This window comes from Polyodon spathula, chromosome 13, assembly GCF_017654505.1.
Source record: "Polyodon spathula isolate WHYD16114869_AA chromosome 13, ASM1765450v1, whole genome shotgun sequence".
Taxonomy (NCBI): domain Eukaryota; kingdom Metazoa; phylum Chordata; class Actinopteri; order Acipenseriformes; family Polyodontidae; genus Polyodon; species Polyodon spathula.
In genome coordinates, this window is record NC_054546.1 from 16,470,356 (window position 1) to 16,494,060 (window position 23,705).

A 23,705-nucleotide genomic window follows, 5' to 3' on the forward strand; every position below is an offset into this window, starting at 1 on the left:
TTAGTCTTAATTGTATAACTTTTAAATGTTTGAACCCTAGATTATTAATACACCTCTTAAGCCTAGAATGTATTGGTAGTTTGGATTAAACCATTTTAGAACCTGATTAAGCAGGAGAACGTGTCAGTAATTGTTGGACAACAAACCAGAGTCTAGTTGTGCTTTATAGCAGTGAAGGACCCACTTCCTAAAAATAGAATGAATCAATTCCAGCCACTTCACAACAACCCAAACAGTTCCTGAATGAAGCTTCCTCAAACAAGCTTCTCACAATGGGCAGCATCACCTCCCCTCCTCCATCTGATGTCACAGAGCTAGACCTCTATAAAACATCTAGCTGAATGCTGAGCAAGAAAACTTGCACTGGTGCAGACCTTTTACAGATATTGCATCGAGGTTTGGTTGTAGTGAGTTTCTAATTTAAACATGAGTACGTTGATCAACAGGGCAGCTAGCCACTTCGGTGTCCAGGAGAGCTATGAGCTGGACAGGAGGGACAAGCAAGCCTGGGTGAACCCTGCTTACAATGGATCCCCTCCTTCATCTCCCCGGACAGTTAGAGCCATCTACAACCCTCAATCTCTCATGGCAAACCCTTACGGGAACCTGGGGAAACTGGAGGTTCTCCCGCCTTACCCAACTGATATGAAAGTCATGGAAAGTGCCGGAGAGAAGAATAAGAAGGAGGAGAAGCCACAAGGATGTTGCTACTTCATCGGTAGAGGAATCTGTGGTAAGGCTTAAGGCATGTAGTAGTATTGGTTGGTGGCAAAAGGGTGGTCAAGTGTGGAATTACTGTCCAAATGTACCACATGGAATATAAAGTTGTATTTTTATACACAAATCATTTTTTCTTGATAAACAGTACTGTGATATATACAAATATATACTACTTTTTTTTTTAAAGTAATAAGTAGTCTCATAAGACAATTCATTGTACATTTGAACAAAAACATGAATTTCATTTGCTTTAACATGTTTGCTATTAAGGGATTCATTTCAAAGGGTTTACTCATATTTTCTGAAATCAGAAGAACACATGTTTATTTTACAGAACTAGAATCAAATAGGGTATAATGAATCCAGAGGGCATATCTAATATAAAGGGCAAAAATATAGATCATCAAATCAGATCACAGGGTCTCTTAAGCACTGAGTGCCAGGTAAAATGCAATTTCATAAAACATTGTTATCGTACAATGAAGAAACAACTTGATGGAGCTAGGAGCAAGTACACTTGCTTGTTATACACACTTTCAATTATTTTATTCCTTTAAGAATATTTGCCCCTGCCTATTTTGCTGAATATTGTATAATACAATTTTAAGAGATCTATTTCAGTTCATTTTTTACATTGACACAGATTTTTCTGCCCAATTATGATTTTATATTGTGTGTGATGCAAATAATATGCCTACTAGGATGCCATTGAGATTCAAAAATATTATCCAGAAAATAGCCTATATCATGCTTGATGAATGGTTGTTTTATTACAAGTATTGAGCAACACCTTCTTGTTCGTTCCCCCAAAAATAGTGCACTTGACTTATTCTTGAATCACTCTGGCTCTTGGAAAATGAATTAATGTGTTAGCGCTGAAAATTTCAGCTTTGTTCTTTTAAATTGGTCTAGCTGTGACCAGGAAAGGTGCTAGAGAAATTGCAGTTGCAGTTGGGTTGATTTGTTTATCCTTTTTCATTTAGAATACACACCAGACAGTGTGGTGACTCTCATTAGAGAATATAACTACATTGATAGATAAAGAGGATTATAAAATGTCTTGGGTGAACAAATCTCTCATGATTCGCTGATGAAGATTTTACACAACACTGTTCGATCTCGCTCAGAACTAAAAAGAAGAATATAGAGGACATACAGCAACAACAGAAAGAAAATTAAATAAGTGCGTTTGCCTAAATAAAAACACACATTTAACTGAAGAAATAAATCTTTCAATGTTTTAAAAATTTTTCCATGTTTTTCAGTTCACTTAGTAAACTATTACATTCAAGATTCTAAAACTGCCTTAAGCCTTGGACTGTATAAGAAGCGTCCAGTTTTATGTGACGAGAAGCATCTGCCCACAGACAGACAGTCCTCTCAGTGCTTACATTACTGTTTGGCATAATGCAATGAAAGATCACTTTGTGGTCAATAGTACCTATTTTTCTAATAAATAAATTAAAAAAATCAAACCTTGATAACTTGAAGCACTGGATAACATAATGATTGAGTGTTTCCCTTTTTTGAAAGACATTTTGATACCCATAATTTCAGAAGACTGTACTGCAAACTGTATTGTGTCTGTCCCTGCTGGATTCAGGGAGGATCCTAACCAGTGAGACACTTGAGCAGCGGTAATATTCTTCCTCTGTGCAATAAGCATAAGTAGTAGGCTTTGTATGTAAAGTTGCAGGGTACCTAATTCAGAAAACATCCAAATGAAAGGAGTACATTTAAATAAAAACTAGGAGTGGGAATTTTTTAATTATCCTTCATTTTAGGAGTGAGACTGCTACAACTGATGCCACAAAAGTATCTAAAATGAGTGACTCTCACTCCAAATGAGTGACACTTGTCTTCTCTGCCTAATTACATAAATAATATTCTGTGTGCTGCCACAATGTCAATACTATATTCTGTACTTTCATAGACAATTTATATAACATTACCACATACATGGGGACATTTGAATTATTTAACCAGTGGCATCACAATGATTTGAATCTATAGCCAACCCGTTGCAGTCCCATTTCAATAGCAGTGCGCTAACTTATGTGGATCCTTGCTATTTGTTCAAAATCCATTATGACGCTGGTTAAGCCACTGTATTGTTTTCTAATAGTTCAGCTAGGTTTCATCTAATACACTTGTTTTAGATTCTGCAAACAAACAAATGGTTTGCCTTCCATTGAGTACAACCAGCAGTTCAACATCTCTATTAACTCATTCAGTTCTAGTATTACTATGTCATCTACTGGTGTGTGGTTATAGAACAGGTGTGCACAGTTTTTATATTTGTTCTTTGGTTTTTTGATTTTTTTTTACAAATACTGTAGTGACAGTCCTCCTTGAGAACTGACCCTATTTAAAAAAAATTAATTCTTAAAAATAAAACTGGAACAAGTTACATTTCCTGTTTGATTTTTTTTTTTTTTTTCTTAAACGTTTTCTTACGTATCTGATGGGGGGGGGGGGGGGGGGGGTTGATATACATCCTTTTGATGGCATTTGATTGATTAAAACTAACAACCAGGAATCCTAATTTTAATTTTTAAGAAAACAAAACCTTTGTATCATATTCACTGCTCGCAGTAAATTAGGCATGGTATAGCAATAAAACAATGCTTTTAAGATGGTATAAAGAGCTTGAATCCAATCATATACCTTGTTGTAACTTTTGACCAGTATGGAAGTGTATTTTAGATTTTTGGTCCAGAATGCTGAGAACAAAATGTGTGCATTTGTTGCCAGGACTGTGGGGGACCACGTTGACCGAAGACACCACTGGAAATCGAGAGAAGTACGTGAAGACAACGCTGAGGGAGCTGGTGGTGTACATTCTATTCCTGACGGACATGTGTCTGCGTGAGCGCCTTTAAATTTTTGGAATCTTGCATTCATTAAAGTCCAACATCGGATACAATTATTGGATGAATAGCACGTAATAAGAGACACCCTACACACAAATAACATATTATAATTCTGTACACAATAGGTACTGGAATTTTGACAAATTAACAGTGATTGATTTCTAAATGTGATTATAGATAACTTATGCAATGCTACATTATAATTATGGAAAGTTACTTTATAATTGCATAATATTGTAATACCTATAAATTGCTACGAATTCACTACAGCAACTACTGTATTGTTTCAAAGTTATCCAGTAAAAAAACACCAGTGGGCTGTGTGCTATGACCAATAATGATTCAATCAGGACTGCTTTATTTCTGTTTTATGGCGCAATTCAATCAAACCTTCAAACTTCCAGTCAAACAAAGACACACCTAAAAAAAAAAAAAAAAAAAAAAAAAAAAAAAAGAGTAAAATTTTATATTAGCATTTTAAAAGCCCTTCATTTAAAAGGCATTCTGTAACTCTAGAAAATGTAATTGAATGTGGTCATTAAACAGGGTTATAATTTCATGCATCCTGAAGTCCAATGTTAACAAACCCCCCAAAATATAGCCATTGGCTGTCTATGGAATATACTGTACTGTGCAGCTAAACTACTGTTCTTCTAAAAGATTCAATAACCAAGGTACTGTGTGTCCTGCTATTGTTGAGATTTTGAGAGTGTTGATGTCATTCCAGTTATGCATTGTATCAACTTTAAGGGGACTCATCTCAGGAGTCAATGATTAACAATCATGTTAATTCAAGTGCATGGTGAAAAATAGGGTCAAAAGTGAGTATTCATAATTTGAAATGTATCTATTTCAAAACACTCGTGTGATAAAGTCCAAACTATAAGAACAAATGACCATGGACTGTATGACATAAATAGCATACAGGGCTGGATGGTATCGTCACATATTTGTTCAGCCTTTGATCAAACCAAACAGCAGCTTTCTTTGCCCGTCGCTGCTTTTGTGCAAGAGATTAAGCAGGCAGCTTGTTATCTTTTTGTCCTTACTATTTATTGAAATTAGAGCTGCTTTTACAACCTGTCCCAGTATCAAATGAATGTTTCAACTACCTAGAATTCAAATAGGTATGTTCTGACAAGCATCCTGAGCTTCAATAGTGGTGCGTTGCTCATGCAATCAATGGCAGTGAAGTCATCGTGTGCTTGAGCCTGATAAGCAACCTTACATTGCTGTTCTCTTGTTCTCTTTACAGGGATTCAGGGCCATTTAGATTGTTAATCTGAACAATTAGTACACAGGTTTCTTCTTTGTGTTTAGCCAACAGGCAGGAATAATTTATGATTTGTTTTGCAATGTGCTTCTATCACTAAGTAACACCTGCAGAGTATTGCCACTTGTTGCGACTGACAGTTCTCAGCTTGACTTTAGGAATTATAGAATCTAACAGACCTGATAAAATGCCCCATTGTGCAGTTAAGAAAATGTATCAGCACCAAACAGGAAAAAAAAAAAAATAAATACTTGACTAAACGTGTTGCTGTTTTTCTTTATTTCTTCACATGAGAAAATGAATCCGTCCAAAATGTATATTATAAATTCTGAGGTTAAACAAATTAAACTGGTTTATTGTGCACTGTAAGTCAACAACAAACTAGTCTTGAGACATGGACAGTCTGTCCTCCCAAACATTTCTACTGTCAAAAATGTCCAGTGTCCAGTTTGTCTGTTAGCCGAGCCCCATCTATGTTAGTAAGTTTAAATGCACATCACTTTATTCAAGTTTTAATGTTGTTTATTGTCACATGAATGATAAATGAGTCATCAGATATACAGTAATGCATGAGACCAAGTATATATATATATATATATATATATATATATATATATATATATATATATATATATATATATATATATATATATATGATTACCAGTCAAAAGTTTGAGTACACCTGTTTTTTTTTTTTTTTTTTTTTTATGAAAATGTTAATCTTGTCAGTTTCAATGTAATGGTCACCCAAAGCAAGGGGATTTCAGTCTGAAGCCCAAGTCAGGTAAAAGTCTGAAATGTGTACAACACGGTGTTATAACACTGGCCTAAGTATAAAAGTGTCTCTGTTAGATGTTCTCCAAGTTAACTAGCATGTTACCTAATTAACCTTTTGTCACCAATTATTGTTAACAGGTGAGGGTCCATGATTATTATAAATATAGGTAGCATAGGCATAGGTTTGTCATACCTGAATGTAAGGGAGCAAAAAATTGCAAAATACTCTCAGTTAAGCAAAGAAAAAAGATAGTCTGTAATTACTTCAAGAAATGAAGGTCAATCTTTAATACAAATTGCAATAACTTTGCAAGTGTCTGTAACTGGTTTGGCCAAGACCATCAAACAATTTGAAGAAAATGGCACTCATGAGGACCGAACAAGGTCAGGCAGGCCAAGGGTGATCTCAGAATCGGAGGACAAGTTCACTTGAGTCACAAGTCTGCGAAACCAGCGATTAACTGCCCCTGAGATACAAGCTCAGCTAAATGCTACTAGAAGTACAGATGTTTCAACATCAACTGTTCAAAGGAAATTGTGTGAAGCTGGCCTAACTGGAAGAATTGCTGCAAAGAAACCATTGTTAAGAGTGCAGAATAAGAGGAAGAGACTTGCCTGGGCCAAAAAACACAGAAACTGGACGTTTGAGGAGTGGAAGTTGGTCTTAAGGACCGATGAGTCAAAATTTGAAATATTTGGGTCTAACTGCTGAGTATTTGTAAGATGCAGAGAGGGTGAGCCCATGAGTTCTGCATGTGTGGTTCCCACTGTCAAGCATGGGGGAGGCAGTGTCATGGTCTGGGGTTGCTTTGCTGGTGACAGAGTTGGTGATGTTTACCAAGTCCATGGCATGCTCAATCAGTAATGCCATCACAGCATACTTCAAAGGTATGACATTCCTTCAGGATTATGGCTAGTTGGTCAGTCCTTCATTCTTCAGCAAGATGACCCGAAACACACCTCAAAGTTGTGCAAGAACTATCTGGCGAAGAAGAAAAGTGAAGGACAACTCAATCTAATGACCTGGCCTGCCCAGTCTCCAGACCTTAATGCAGACCATAGGACTTGTATTGGACAAACTGGACAGAAGAGTCAAAGCAAAGCTACCCACAAGTACCCTACATCTCTGGGAATTGCTGCAGAAGAGCTGGGAAGACATGTCGGGTGATTTCCTGCTGAAACTTGTTAACTGAATTTCCAGCAAATATACTCAAACTTTTGACTGGTACTGTGTATGAGTGTATATATATTAAGCTTTTAAGAGATTGCTATAGCCTTGACTTTGTGTCTTCCAATTGTGTAATAAAGTTTACAAGTTGCATATTTCTGAACTTTCAGTGACATATGGAATGACGAGTTCAAACACATATTACTACACCAAGGCGATGTCTGACCTCTTCCTTGCAACACCCACTTATAGTGGAGTTGACTTTCAGAGTATCACCAATATGGAACAGTTTTGGGAGGTAAGTGTCAAAGTTTTTTTTTTTTTTTTTTTTTTAATCGTATTTTAACGAGCAGGCATAGAGGTTTTTTGTATTTATTTTATGGTTCGGTCAGGCTGCAGCTTGAAATATTCTTTGAAAATACAACTTTTGAACACACTCATTCCCTCTTTGGATGCCATTTTCTAACAAGATGATATGAAAAACATGTTTATGTGGCATGTAAGGATTGTCAGGCACTGTTGAGGCACTTTCTTTGCCATTTTTAACTACGGTGGTGGCTTTGAAACAGCTAAATATAAATCAGCATACAGTATTGCATAGGAATATAGATCATAACTTCATGGAAACCGAATAACTAGCAGAGGTTAAACTAACAATGCTGGCCGTATGCAAAGGTTACCTTTGGAAAACCTTAAAAAGTAAGTAAATACTAGGTCATAGGAAGATCTTGTTTGCATTGAAATATTCTAGACTGCTGTTAAGGAACATAATAATCTAAAACAGTTTCAGGGATATTGAATTTTACTGAATCTGACAAGACAGACTTAAAAAACACATTATTTAATTGACTCATGAGTTTTAGCTGCATGAATCATTATAGATAAAGATGCTATCCAATGCTTTAACTGAATAGACATGCGCACAGCTGACACAGCAAGTATAGTAAACGGAAAAGAAAATAATATTTGATTTGCTTTAACCTCTCTTCATTATCTTAATTGCAGTACCATCTAGTGGACGTTTTTAAGGTTTGCAGAATTCAGACTGAGCTATTTTATTGTCCCAACCAAGACAATAATCATAAGACTTTTTGAATGATTGGTACATATTTACTAATGCTGGTACAGTGTTATATTCTTCTTGCAATTTTTAAATTATTTTTGTGCTATATATATATATATATATATATATATATATATAAGTAATTTTTATATTTTCTTTTTTACTGCTTTATCATACGTTACCATGCAAACATGTGTTTACCATGCTTTCACCATCCGTCTTATGGAATTGGCTTTTCACTTTGGCAAAACACTTTACAAAGATATCTCACCATGTGTGCCAAGGGAATCAGTTGACTTATTTTGCATTTAATGATACAAAAAAGTCAAATCATCCATTAACAACTATATTAACAATGGTATTTAATTGGTAAGCCTGCATTAAAGTACAGCAAAGTCTGTGTGTAATGTTGCATAAATGGCATTGTCCTTAATCTTACTGTTAATACAAACTGTGTTTTTGTTTATCAAATCTGCTCTTTTTTAATATATTTCTATTGTTTTGTTGTCTGTTGTTTAATGCAATTCCGCCACGGTTGCTTTATATTGCTGGGCAGCACTTGGAACCTGTGATTGTTTAGTTTGGGGTTGTGGGGTTGTCACAAGGATGGCTGTGGGTGTGATGTCAGACCAGGAAATGAATGGATTCCACAACAGACTGGGGTAATGAAAAGCACTGTGGCTTATTAACTAAATAAAACGATTTAACAAAACACAAATACTGAAAATAAACAGGACAATGGCCAAATGAACAGACATATAAACCATAACAAGTATCACGCTGGTTTAAAATCTCCACACCCGTTCTCCACTTACTGGACACTCAACTCCAAGTGAGTGAAATGTGCATCTACAGCAATGCCGAGATTCAATTGTTAATTAATCATTCACTTGAATCCCAGCAAGCAAACTGTTGAGAGAAAAAGGCCACTTGTTATTTATGGAAGGCATCTTCAAATCTCAGTGATGTATTTTTCTTACAGAACCAATGTAAAGCCAGGCTGTCTATACAGAAAACATTACAAACATATTTTCTATGAAGACTATTTAATCATATCTCTACTACACATGTGGTATTCTGAAGCATATATACTGTACATTGTGTATATTTAATTAGCAGGCTTGTAGCACTGATGTCCTTTTGCCAATAAGCTTTGTGTTTAGAGCCATCCACTGCCAAAGGTGAATCTGTAAAAAATCTAAAATAAAATGACTTTATTAATCAATTAACATTATAACCCTTTACTACTATGGGCACAACTTTGTGCTTTCACTCAATTTGATTGACTCTTGTAATGCTGAAATTTGCATATTCCCTGATTAGCGTTAGAGACAAATTGTGTGGAAGCACAAAGGGGGCGGAGCTCATTTGCATACAAACTCCAGATTTAGCTGGGCAGTTAAATATTTAGCTAAATGTTAAATCTTGTAACTAGATTTATAAATTATATCTGAATGTACACATTTAAAAAAATATATATTTTCACAACATTTATAAATCTGGGGAAAAAATACAAGATTTAAGTTAAATCTGGAAAAAAAAGACATAAATAGTAATGCTTTTTTTACTACATATACTACAGATTGCTCTTGCATTTAAGTGTTAATAAATAAAGTACACCTCGCTGGGACAGTGAGTGGAAGTTCATTTGAATAAAGGCCTCATTAAGGTTGTTTACAAAGGCCTGGATATTCATTTCTGTTTTATATAGTTATATATATTCTGTTTTATATAGTTTGCTCAGGGCCCGTTGCTGGATGGTCTCTACTGGAGTAAATGGTACAACGACCAGCCCCTGGATCTCGGACCTCAGTCTTTTATATACTACGAAAATATACTGCTGGGGGTCCCCCGAATTCGTCAGTTGAAAGTGCTGAACAATTCCTGTAAAGTTCACAAGGACTTCAGGAATAAAATCGATGGCTGCTATGATGTGTATTACGAAGATGAGGAGGACATAAACCCATTTGGCCTTATCAATGGAACTGCGTAAGTGCTTTTTGTGGACTAAAGAAAAGAAGCCCTGAATGTTCTTTTGAAAGGTGTACATAGTGGTGGATTGTTTTCGTTGCAGCCTAATTCAGGCTCTAATTTGTAAAGCGACTGTTTCTGAGAAGTCTCCAAGTTGAGCTTGAAAGACTTTGGAAAAGGTTTTAAAACAAGTGCAGTAGCAGCTTTAACCTAAGGGACTACATGTAGGACTAAACGAACAGCTGAGGCCATTTTAGCTGATTGTGTGAAGTTGTGAATCAAGTTCAAAGAGAGCTTTTTTTTTTTTTTTTTTTTTTTTTTATCAACCAGAATCTGCAGAGTCAACATCTTGGCTCATGTGACTAGAGAAAACTGCCAAGAAGTAGTTGCTCCATGCATTAATGATTCAGACATTTGCTTGCATCTTCAATGATGAAGGTTCAAATGGAGTTTAGCTGTTTTGGATCAGATGACATTAATTGATCACACTTTCCTGTTATGCTACAATCAATACTTTGGATTATAATTTTTATTTTTTTTTAATTTTAGATACTGCAACAGCTTGTAACTCAGGCATCTTTTTTATTAACTCAGGCATCTTCTACCACATTTTAATGCTATAGAGCTACTTGGATGTTATGTTAATTTATTATTTCGTGTTGTGCTTTCACACTGGACACTCCAATTTCCATTTATCTTAGTGGATCGACAATTTCACGTGTTTAGATCTTTTTTAAATGTAGCGACTTTTATTCTGGTGTTTTTCACCTACAAGTGTGGTTTTTCATGATGTACTTTTGCACTGCACACTGCAGCTTTAAAGTTTAATGTTTGTTTTATGAAAATGTTTGAAATGACAAAACAATGGACACACTGCAGCAACTTTGAGTTGTATTTCTCCAGTCAATTTCAGATATTTAATTCACACTGCTGAAGATAAACAATTAGAGACTTGGTCGGGACAAAGTGTTGCAATGGAGTGTACTGGGAGAGGCAAGACTACCTATCCCTGCTACAAGTTAAAGGTTGTCAAGGACATTCCTGGTACCTAGTCATTTCCAATTGTGCATCTGCAGTTACCGTACAATACATAAATTGATTCTGTACTAGGAAGCAAATTTCTTTTTTAGACATAAGCACTGTACAGCAAGTCAGGAGCCACAATACAATAATAATAATAATAATAATAATAATAATAATAATAATAATAATAATAACATTCATTTTAACATTTGTGTCTTGAACAAGATTCTCTATTTAAAGCTGCAGTGTCTTACAATTATGTAAATTGTACACTTCAAAGAGCAGACTCTGTTAACAATCCAGATGGTTTACATTACCCAAAAGAGGTAGTAGTTGCAGGGACACAACTACAAGACATGTTTAATCATTTGGTAATTGAGTGATCATAGTTGGGGCTTCACTAACACTAACATAAAAAAGAAATGTACAAACAAATTACAAATTAACCTCCAACACTATCTTAAACAGGTAATTGCATCACACACACTCACAGACACACACACACACACTATCCATATCAGCACTACCACAAGGCTTTTTTTTCTTTCTTTCTTTGTAGTTGGAACTATTTTCCTGAACAGAAATTAAATGGATCGTCCCACTGGGGGATACTAACAACTTACAGTGGCAGTGGCTACTATCAAGATCTGAACATGACAAAGGAAGACAGCGCCTATCTGCTGCAGAATTTAAAGGACAATCTGTGGTTAGATCGCGGCACCCGAGCAGTCTTCATCGACTTCACTGCTTATAATGCCAACATTAACCTGTTCTGTGTAATCAGGTGAGAATATAAGTAGTCATTCTACCCCTAGCACCATCTTGTGGTCTGCCACTATGCTTTAGTTTTACCAGCAATACATTTCTGTGCACTAGATGGAGCTAGTGCTTACTAATATAAAAGACATTTGGCTTACCTCATGGTCAAAGCGCTTGCAGTAATTGAAGCAAGTACTCTCAGAATGATAGAAAGGTAATAACACAAGTTAATTTCTGGAAATAAACCCTGCGGTAGTTCGATTAAAGGTGAAATTAGTAAATATTTTTTTTCACTTATAAGAAAGATTCTCATCTTATTGACCCTTGTACAGTATACGATATAACTTAAAACCTTGGATAAAGGTGTTTTCCAAATAATAATACTAAAAACAATAATATGTATTTTGGATTAAAATACCCACTTTATTTTCTGTTACAGGCTTGTAGTAGAATTCCCTGCATCTGGTGGAGCAATACCATCTTGGCAGATTCGAACAGTCAAGCTCATTCGTTATGTCAGCAACTGGGATTACTTTGTCATTGGCTGTGAAATGGTGTTTTGTGTCTTCATCTTGTACTATACGGTGGAGGAGATACTGGAAATCCAGATTCATAAACTATCTTATTTCTCATGCATCTGGAACGTTCTGGATATCGTAGTGATCATGGTAAGCCTTACACTGTCTCTTATACTGCGTCTTTCAGCAGAAAGTTGACTTTTACATGTACAAACAATGCTGTGGTTTCTGTTTACTACATTATTTCACACATGGAGTACTAACTAATCTTTCCAAAAAGAAAAAGAACAAGGAGCACTCTTTGGTTTAAACTATTAATAATATATCAAATCTAAATAATATGAAAAAGGTGCATTTTGGAGTCAAGGGTTTCTTCAAAAGTTTAGTAAGAAATATAGGTTTAGTATAAAATATCTGTAAGTCCATGGTTTTCATGTAGATTTAAATTAATCCATCAGGCAAATCACCAACAGCCAAGGCACTCATACAAACTTGTTGGTACAAAAGCTTTATTAATGAGGCATATCCATCCTTAAACTATAAAACTGGACAGCTAAGCTGTTTATCAGTTGTAAAACATTAACGTTACAACACCAACAAAAAAAAAAAAGTTTACCCGCCACCTTTTGTTTCTCTCCTCCTCTCTCTCTCTCTCTCTCTCTCTCTCTCTCTCTCTCTCTCTCTCTCTCTCTCTCTCTCTCTCTCTCTCTCTCTCTCTCTCTCTCTCTCTCTCTCTCTCTCTCTCTCTACAAACACAGCCACACACACATATCTTCCAGGCAGAGATCTGCCCTGCCACAATTATTATTATTATATTATAAAAGTTATTGTGATCAGTAAACAACATATTTACTAATGTAAGTCTATTCACTTAATCTGAATGATAAATATTGCTGATTAATAATGCTATTTTTCTTTTCACAGCTGTCTATCGTAGCCATCATATTCAATGTGTTTCGCACCCTGAAAGTGAATGCGCTTTTGGGGAAATTACTCAAGAAACCTGATATTTATGCAGATTTTGAGTTCCTGTCATTTTGGCAAATGCAGTACAATAACCTGAATGCTCTCAACCTCTTCTTTGCCTGGATTAAGGTATTGGTTCTACTCTTGTAGGGGTGTGTTATCTGTTTGTATTGGATGAGGACATAATAAGATCGGTGATGTTGTTTTCCATAGTTGTAACCAACTCACATGTCTAAAATGGTTTCTATGACAAATCCCAGTATGCCAACCAATTCTGTGATTCTTTTCTTTTATAAAACAGCGTTGTCATCTTTAGCCTTTCTGAACTAATCAAAGCGTTGTGTGTACAGGTGCTTTGCTCACAACACTGTACACTATCACACAGATTGTTCCTCAGATTTTAGTTTAATCTCAAAATGCCATAACGACATCAACTTAACACACATGCATAGGGTCCTTATCACCCTGTAGTATTTGCATGTTACCAGAAAGGAGTTTATACAAAACGACTATAAGAAGCTAAGGGTTATAATAAGTTTGGAAGATTGGTGCAAAAAAAAAAAGACCAGTAAATGAATTGTTGTATGGTACCCTGTTGGCTACATTTTTGTAGTCATATGTATGTACCCTCATTTAGTTACAATACCATTATTCAGAATACTGCTAGCATATTCCCAGTTCTGTGGTTACATGAGTTCCTACCCAGAATACTCAAAATGTAAATGGAAAGGAATGTAAATACACTGACTGTATGTAGTCACCATTCACTATGTTCATGATTCCACCTGTTAGGGTAATAGTCCTACCGCCAGTTTTAAGGTTGGGGGTTTAGCGCCTATGGAAATTCATAATAACCACTACCTGAGTACCAAGTTTTTGTAACGCACAAGTGTGTTTGAATGCTTCACTTCATAAGCTGGTCTTTATGTTTCTTCAGATCTTCAAATACATCAGTTTCAATAAGACCATGGCACAGCTGTCTTCAACCCTGGCCCGCTGTGCAATGGATATCCTGGGCTTTGCCATCATGTTCTTTATTGTGTTCTTTGCCTACGCTCAGTTAGGCTACCTTCTCTTTGGAACCGAGGTGGAGTCCTTCAGTACCTTCGTCAAGTGCATGTAAGTTAAGCCATAAGGTTATTACTGAGTTAATGTTTCCCATATAACATAGAACATCTGGAAGCATTCATGTAAATATTTGTTTGTGAACAATGTTCTCTTACTTTCTAGCTTTACCCAGTTCAGAATCATCCTTGGTGACTTTGATTACGATGCTATTGACAAGGCTAACAGAATTCTGGGCCCGCTGTACTTTGTCACCTATGTGTTCTTTGTCTTCTTTGTGCTGCTTGTAAGTTGGCTTCTCAAATAATAATAATAAAGTGGTTTATTAAAACCTTTCAGTTTGGAACTTTCATTAACCCAGTCCCTATTTTGTTTTCCAGAACATGTTTCTGGCTATTATAAACGACACATACTCTGAAGTCAAGGCAGAACTTTCTGGCCAGAAAGACGAATTCCAGTTTTCTGATATCATAAAACAGGTAACCCAATATAACTCCAAAAACAGTGTCTTTGGAAAAGCATTTCAATAAATTCCTGCTTTAGCATTACTTCACATGAAGATCAACTCACGCGTAAAAGCAGTATGTCCGTCCCTTTCAGCTGGTAGACAATCCGATGGTCTCCCTCATTTAGCATTAATTTAAGCTACAAAACCATGATTAGATGGTGCTACCATACAGACAGGGTCGACTAACAAGGTAATGCATGACAATCAGGATTTTATTGGTTAAGAGTGCAGTTACTGTCATTATGCACTTTTATAAATAATATTTACCCTTTGTTTCCAGGGCTATATGAAGACCATGATGAAGCTGAAACTGAAAAATGAGAAGATATCTGATGTGCAGAAGGCTTTAGGATCTGGATCCAAGGAGCTGGAGTATGAAGATTTTAAAAACACCCTGAGACAGTAAGTCTGCTGGATTTAATGAGCGGTATGAGATTTAATGAGTGATATGAGAAGCTTAAGTCTTACTTCCTTGATCCCATGCTTACACTGGTAGACCATAGACAGGGGACTGACCTGTGACTGGGTAAGGAATATTTTTAACCCTAGAGCGTGACATTTGATAAATCTGCACATTCCCAATTTAGAAAACAAAATAACAAAGCAAAAAATGAGAGATAACATTGCTGATGTTAAAGAGTAAGTAGATTCAAATGTACTCAAATCTGAGTGATTATCACCGTGTAACAATTTTTTTTTTTTTTTTTTTTTTTTTTTTTGTTCCTGGGTAGTAAGTGTTATTTCCTAATTTCTTATGCCTCAGAAGTGTAGAAAATGCCTATTATTCCCCACAAACTTTGCTTTTGTGACCAGGACAGTGATATTTCAAAATATCACTATTTCCAATGGGAAAACGGGCAAATGTGTGTCTTTTCGTTCACATAAAGTCAGAAAAAAACAACATATGAATCCAAATTAACATGTATTTATACTAAAATAATACAAAAATGACTACAAAAGATTTAGAAGTGGGCAGTTTTTCGAGATTTACGATTATACTGTAAATACAGCATAATCGTAAATCTCGAAAAACTACTCACTTCTAAATGTTTTGTAGTCATTTTTGTCCTGGTCACAAAAGCAAAGTGTGTGGGGAGTAATAGCCATTTGCTATACTTTTGAGGCATAAGCAATTAGGAAATAACACTTACTACCCAGGAACAAAAATTGTGTTACATAGTGTTATGGTTTCTGAAGCTCCAATATTGAGGTATTATATATTTTTTTCAAAATCTGCTTTTACTTGGCTTTGAGCTATTCTGGACAATATTATGATTACTCTTCATTATCATTAAAGAAGGTATACGAATCCTTTACATTACAGCAGTGTTCCAGTTATGCATATGGAGCGAAGCCCAATCTATACAAAACTGTATTCCTCCTCAGATTTTAAACCACAGTACAAAGCTTCACTCAGTAACCTCTAAAATCATAATTTTTCAGAATGGGTCACAGTGATCATGAGATCTCTGAAGCCTTTACTAAGTTTGACCATGATGGAAATCTTATCTTGGATAAAGAAGAGCAGAACAGAATGATAAGTGACCTGGAGGAGAAGAAGGTAAGATACTGCATTAGGGACTCACATCTTACATTGCTAGGGAGGAGTTGGAAAGAAATACCGTTCCTGAAATGATTTGGGTCCATGGTGGAAGTAGTCCATGAAAAAACTGTATGTGATAATTAAGTATAGAAAAGATACCCAAAATATTCAGTTAACCCAAAGAATCAATATCTATACATAGTTGGATATAGTTGTATCAATGTGTGACACAACTCAGTAAGCTAAGTTCCTAACTTTAATTCCTAGAAACTGAGCTCACAACATAAGTCCTTGCTAATCCACACTGATATAAGGAACTGTGAAACTTTCCTATCCAAAACCTAACATTAATAACAAAATCAACCAGCAGCATTTTGTTACCTCAGGAATAATTTCACTTGGCTAGCACGTGTTAACTAATCATGGAAGAAACTGCTTCTTGAGTTTTATTGTAAATGGCACATTGTACTAATTCAACTACTGTAATACAGTAAGTAAGTTTCAGATACAGTAGGTCAGTAGTAGCAATGGCTAGGAAGGAGGAGCATGGAGAACCAAGAAGCTGAGAGGAAACACTCAATTCAGAAGACAACAACTTTAAAATTATACTTCAAATATGAGAACCATTCATAATGTCAAACTAAATGTTAAATTAGAAACTTTCAAATGCTGTATGTGATTTGTACTGAAAACCTCAACACTGTATGCGTATGAAGGAAAAAGCACAGGAAGCTTCCAACATTATTGTTCACTTCAGTATGCTTTGGTAATGATGTCTGTGTTTAATAGGGCAGACATATACCGCTATTGTAAAAGCAGAGACGTGATTTCATAATACTTTTTTTTTTCTTTACCACATTGAATGTGCAGTTTACCCTAATATAATTGTATAGTAGTAGATTGATACAAAATTAAAATGTATACCTTTTTAATCTTTTCCTGTCATTTCTTACCAAACCTGGTGTTTTACAGATTTCTCTGAATGCAGAGATAGAAAACCTTGGGAAAGACTACAGCAATAACACACTTGGCAAACCAGTGAAGAACAGTAACAGCAATGACGTATCACAGGCAGAGTTTCAGATGTATGTAATTATTTATTCTTCTGTCTGTCTGTCTGTCTGTCTGTCTGTCTGTCACCATTACATTTTACAGGGATAAAGCTGAGGTGGGTGTCCTATGACCTATGTCACAATTTAGAGATTTGCATATATCTAGGGAATTGCTTATCCAACTGTGATATGTAAGCAGAAACCCATGACAGGGTGTGTGGTAAGACATGTCTTGCACGTGCCTTTACCTACCCAGAAGTGCAGTAAGATATGTCTGACTGCACACCCTGGAATGGGTTACTGCACATAAGATGGCTGTATGTTTATTTTCTAAAATGAAAACAAAAACAGAAAAATAGGATTTTGAACTTTAAGTTTTATTGAATGTACCCTTCACCAGTGCAGAATAGTTCCTACACTTTGTCTGCTTATTTACATGTTTTATACACTTTGGTAAGAAAAGTTAAAATTTGAAATCACTGTTTTCATAGTACAATAATCACACTCTACCCCTTTTATATTCCTCCAAATGCGTCTCTTCTCAACACTACAGTAGTTTAACTTATCCAGAGTCATGCAGAATGTCACTCATATCAGTTTAACTGAACAAAACTGCTCACTGCATTATAATACACACTGATGTCTGCAATTAGCGTGCATTTACCTTTTACCATTTTCTTGAAAATATGAACCTAGGGTTGTTTTGTTTTGTTGTTTTTTTTTGTTTTTTTTTGTTATAGGTGATCCCTTTGTTGTTAAGCTACAATGCAACTGACCTCTACCCTAATTTCAGATCTTGCAGTCCGGCTGAATTTGGTACTTCAGCCTGGGGCTTCACAGGAACTGTCGAGATTGAGATTTTGAGATTGTAAAGAAATTAAATCTGAGGAAATGGATTGTCATTTCAATTTTGTATGATTCTGCTTAATTTCTGTTAACTGTCAGTATGGTGTCAAGAAGTATTTTATTTCTGTTTTTAAGCTGTTGACCCAGACATGCTTTGATCTTCAGAGATGATTCTCCCCTAGCTGTGCAGTAAGACAATTCTTACTGCCCGGTCATGTGCTTTTGTTCAGCCAAATACGGCATTTACTTTATCCAACCCATTTTATAAAAAGCTCTAGGAACCTTACTTAGCTCCAGTTATTGAGTGCACCATAATCTGGGGGTATATGGAGGCTGTTTGATTACATGTTCACTAAAGAAATCTAATTATAATCGAACTTGTACTTCCTGTGCTTGTATGACTGCTGTGGTGGTGGGGGGTGGCGGTGGGGCGTGGCGGTGGTGGGGAGGCTAACATAAAGATCTTCTTATTCACCACTCATTCTCAATTCATGGGGCAAGAGCCAGGGCTGGAGTAAAAGGTCGTTACTTGGAGAGGTAGTTTGAGGAGTGGCCTCAGGGGATAAGATAGGAAAGGAAAGAGGTTCCAGACCGGCAGAACCCTTCTTGACCAGAGGAGAGAGAGCAGCCTTGAAGGCAGGCTATTGAACAGCCTCGGGAACCAGAAAACACATAAGATAGATTGGCTTGGTGGAGCCCATGACAGGCTCTGCGGAGCGGCAGTCATGTAGGAGGAAAGGCTCTTCCGTTGAAGAACCTGGAAAAGGAATGATAGAATAGGGAGCTGGAAATACAGCCCAGTCTCAATTTGAGCAAGACAAAGAGCAGGAGCTGCTAAAGGATACAGTGTGTGGCCGGGGGTCCCTTCTGACTCGTGTTGAGAACCGCCCCTCAGCGGAGGCGCAGATGGCAGCAGCCATAGAGGTCGGAGAAGTGAGCCTCACTTACCCCCAGAGGAGACTTTGGGACTTTGCAATGGCAATGTGGGTAGGAGGAGGGGAGGAGGGGGAGAAAACTAACTGAAAACGCTAAACAGCGAGCTGTGTGAGACTCAGACTTAAATAGGAAATATGAGAAGATTGACAGGGAAAGCAGGGTGGAACCCTGGATCTCATCCCTTGAAATAGGCCTATAGGCTTGCTCCTCTGCTCCTTGCTATATTTTGGTTTACTACTAATCGAATTAGTCATGTTTCCAACAAGGTCCTTTTCTATAAACTGAAGAAGCATGTCCAAATGTGAGGGCAGCTCATGCGGAAATGATTATATTCTGGCTTAAGAGATGCACTGGTGTTTAAAATCCTACAGTAAAGTAAACTCACTGTGGAAGATAAATCTGTGATTGAGCCTGTTTAACAGAGTCTCTGTTCTTTTAAAAGGCTGGTGCGACGAGTTGTTCAGCTGGAGCAGTCTATTGGCAGCATTGTGTCTAAGATCGACGCAGTGGCAGTGAAACTGGACACACTTGATGAAAGTAAAATAAAATGCAAAGACCAGATGGGCAGGCTGTGGAATATCAAGGAGGTGAGTTTTTTTTTTGTTTTACACTTATCCAGTTCTTAACACAGCCCCCGTCCACCCATAGTATGACAGTCTTGTAAGTTGGGTTACAGGTCTCTGTCATACTGCAGGTCATAGGCTGACAAAGGGAAGGTAGATGATCAACCTTTAGCAGTGAACAGTGAAAGATAATGAAAAAGCTTAAACATTTTAAAGCATCATACATAGCTTAACATTTCATTGTGTTGTACATGCCTTATTTTTCAATTGTAAACAATTCTACCTTAACTGAAAAAGCTTTTATGCTGTATTTTGTGTGAAATGCTGTTCTGTTTTATTTATTGCTGCCACATTATACAAAAATATGTCAAGTTTTCCAAGTTGGCTGATATGTTTTTTCTACTGTTACATTAACATTACCATAACAACAAATTAATTAATAGCCTATACAAAATGGCGGAATGACAGTTTACTAGGCTTCTGGTTACTAGTCTTCTGGTTCAGCACAAGATGACAACCGAACGCTGGTTGTGACCTCAGCTCACAAACATAGCAGAGAATAATAGGTGCATCAACTGACTAGTTGCCCGACACAATTCATAATGCCTGACCAGGAAGATGGGCAACAGCACAGCAAGGTCTAATACACCACAGGTATTGTTACAACTTATGTGGAGGTGATACTGGCTCTTTAAGTACCAATAATGTAAAACAAAAAAGACACACAATTACTGGTGGGGTTCTTCATTTACCCTTAGGCTTTTTGTCTTGTAATAATCAGCTCCATCTTCATCAGTAAAAATGTTAACTTGTTTTAAAACCTGTGAAACCTGAGCAGCAAAGAAAAAACTAAACTTCCTATAGTTGTTTTATGGTCAAAATACATACTGCAATAACGTTTCCCACATTTACATATATAGATATATACACAATACTGAACGCACAACAGTTGGTCTTTTATAAAATATGTTGATTAAAAATAACTATGTGTAGGGGATTAAATATATAACAATGTTTTCTCCAGGATGGGAAGCCTTTTCAAGGCTAGTACTTGGTGACAGAGATGGATGATTTGGAGGGTCCTATGTTCAGAGCCAAGAACAACTGGCTTTCCAACACAGGACAACACAACACCAATCAGCAAACATTTCTAGAGAAAGAGTCACAACCCCCTTCTGGCCTGATGTACACTCCCAGGGAGAGATAGAAAGAAAAATAGACATATTTTAATCGGCCTCCTTTAAAAACGGTACTGAAAAGGTATTTCTGCCATTCTGATATGACATTCATTTCAAAAACTCCACTGTGGCTGTACACATGTGTTACATTAATGTTGTAAATGTGTTTATACCCCACTTGGTTATCTTCCCAGTCTCAAAACTTCAAGAAAATGATGCTGTAATGAATGTTGTAAAAGTGTAGTTTAGGACATCAGAACATTGTGGCTACCCACTACACTCACACACACCTAATATTGGGTTAGTCTGCCTTTTGCCACAGTGACAGCCTGGAGTTGTTCAAGGCACAGTATGATCATTAAAAAAACTGACCAAAAAAAAAAAAACCTGTTTCAAATATAATATGAAAAAATTCAATTTCCAAAAATGTACTTTAAAACATATATAGTACAGTATAGTCCTGTTTAAAACAACTGTCAATACATGTTGTTCTTGTATGGATATCAGTTGTATGATTTTGCATTCTGCCTTGTTGGTTTTAGTTTTAGTGACATTAGCCACCAAGAACTGCTTTCTAAAAAGCACCATGCTCAGAAGGCTATACTATGGCAGAGTACAGTGAATTATATTTTAGTGTACAGCTATAGCCAAAATGTTTGCATCACCTACAATTTTATGATTGAGACATAATAACATTTTTAACTATATGAACATAATTTAGATATTTTACTTTGTATTGTGTAATCAAAGAAACTACAGAATTATAATGCAAAAGTGTACCAGAAGCCAAAATAGTAGTTCAGTATTTCATGTTATTTGTTAAATATGTGGAAAACTACAAAGCATTATGTGATTCAATACATTAACCTAACATTATTTAGCAGGTTTCATTCAACTTTGCGAAGCAAAATTAGTTCATTCTATAGTAATGCATTATAACTGTAATGTTATTGTGGGACACCTTTAATGTTAACCCTGTAGAACGAAACAAAGCTTACAATTTCAAAAGGCCTAAATGTATATTGGTTTATTGTAAGATTGGACTTTAAAACAAAATAGACATGTATTTATTCAAACATATTTGTTTAATTATAATAAATAATGTAATGTGTACTGCATGTGGGTGTGTTAGATGATGTGGTGGAGACTGGAGTTGCTGTAGTATGTAATGTTGACAAACTTCTTCTGGAAGTTGCCAGTGAGATTTATTTTGTGACCTGTTTTTTATGTAATGATAGGAACTGTATCTTGTGTGTCTTTAGTGTGTAGAAGGACAGCTATATATTGAATGACATTTTGTAATGAAACGTAGGTCCTATAGTCAAAGCTATTTTAGTTATTTAAATGATGTTTTTTTCAGTCTGTTTTTGATTAATAAAATTAAGTTTGATATTCATAAAACTGGTCTTGGAGTTTGGTAAAGGAACCAACAGCAGTCTAAAAGAGTTAAGTGAATACCAAACTTTATTTAATCCATTGAAACAGATTATGTAATAACTTTTTTTTTTTTTTTTTTTAAAAAGGACATTAAATGTATAGTTTCATTAGGGCTTTGTAACATTAACTAAGTGTACAATTGCTGCATTTGAAATTGCAAATAAAGTATCTGACATGCGTGCTTGCCTTTACTTGCTGTAGCTATCCACATGTTCTGACTGCTGTGTTACAGGTCCCCGAGGAGGAATAGAGAAGCATAAAGTAATACAGCAAAAAAACTGTCCTTTGTGGTAAATTTGGGCTTTCATGTGTCAAGCCCCAAATCAGATTTCTTCAATGTTTTTGCTGTAACTATGTGGAGATTCAGTGCTTTCCAATGGGTCATTTTAGCCTATGGGCCCAGCCGCTGTTATCACAACACACAATTATAGGGGCTCTGAAACAGAGATCAAACCTGCTCTTTTCAGCTAATATCACTTTCGAATTCAGCTGGTGATTGGTCCCAGTTTGACATACAGCTAGTATTACATTTATGGGTGAACTTTTGACAGCAATGCAATAATTTTCCAGTAAGATTCTGGGAAGCAGAAGCACAGGGCTCTACACATGGTAGCGAACAAAAGTTAGGGTTGAAATTGCAAGATATACCGGTACCAGTGCACAGTTAATAAGGGGATCCAAACTCATGTAATAAATACAAAAAGAATGAGACTTCTCATTAAAACAGAGCAGTAAGTCTTAGGATTCCTTATGTAAATCACAGTTACAGTCTGTAATTATGTCTACATAATGTTTACAAAAGTAATATTTGATTAAAAAACTGGATGCCTAATAAATACATAATTCACCATGAACCAGGCATGAGGTGCTTATTATTCAGCTGGCTCCCGATTCCTTGCCACTGAGAAAATAAATTAGAGGTGTGTCCTGGAAAAAACTTTAAACCCGCAGTTTTGATTTCTTTAGATATGCTGCCTTTGCTTTATATCAACAACGTTTTTTTTTAAAAATGAGATGCTTGTTGATTGTCAAGTGTTTCAACCACAACATTTTCCGATGAACATATGAAGTCCAACTTGTGGCAGATCAAGTTTTTCCATCCCTATTTTTTCAGGTTCACACAGGTTCTTTTTTTCCAGAAATTATTACTCTGAAGCATTTTGCATGTTAAGTTTTGTATAACTTAAATGACATTGCAAAAGTCCACCAGAAGCTATAATATTAATACAGTATGTAATGTTAGATTTCAAAATGTCACATACTATTATAGCTTCTTGTATAATATTACAATGTCATTTTGTAGTTTATTTGATTACATGATGTTAAATAAAAGATCTAAATTATGTTCATGTTGGGGGTTTGTTTGTTTGTTTGTTTGTTTGTTTGTTTGTTTGTTTGTTTGTTTTTATTATTATTATTATTATTATTATTATTATTATTATTATTACTATTTCCAATCCTAAAAT

The 23,705-nt window shown here is 35.9% G+C and overlaps 1 protein-coding gene across 1 annotated transcript; it reads left to right on the forward strand.

The window, feature by feature from the left end:
* The first annotated feature begins 321 nt into the window (after positions 1–321).
* On the forward strand, positions 322–21,496 carry LOC121325209 (polycystic kidney disease 2-like 1 protein). Its single transcript, XM_041267577.1, has 15 exons — positions 322–733; positions 3,475–3,588; positions 6,982–7,109; positions 9,610–9,863; positions 11,428–11,652; positions 12,067–12,295; positions 13,070–13,240; positions 14,049–14,230; positions 14,342–14,462; positions 14,557–14,655; positions 14,965–15,086; positions 16,128–16,245; positions 17,200–17,312; positions 19,504–19,648; positions 20,649–21,496. The coding sequence occupies exons 1-15, from the start codon at positions 427–429 to the stop codon at positions 20,670–20,672; spliced, it is 2,352 nt and encodes a 783-aa protein (XP_041123511.1). The 5' UTR covers positions 322–426; the 3' UTR covers positions 20,673–21,496.
* The last annotated feature ends 2,209 nt before the right edge of the window (positions 21,497–23,705 follow it).

What these genes read in the sequence shown, in the direction of transcription:
- LOC121325209 (XM_041267577.1), top strand. Translation starts at nt 427, where the DNA reads ATGAGTACGTTGATCAACAGGGCAGCTAGCCACTTCGGTGTCCAGGAG. An exon ending in CATCGGTAGAGGAATCTGTG is followed by an intron (nt 734 to 3,474) that starts GTAAGGCTTAAG and finishes ATTTGTTGCCAG; the next exon opens with GACTGTGGGGGACCACGTTG. An exon ending in GTGACCTGGAGGAGAAGAAG is followed by an intron (nt 16,246 to 17,199) that starts GTAAGATACTGC and finishes GGTGTTTTACAG; the next exon opens with ATTTCTCTGAATGCAGAGAT.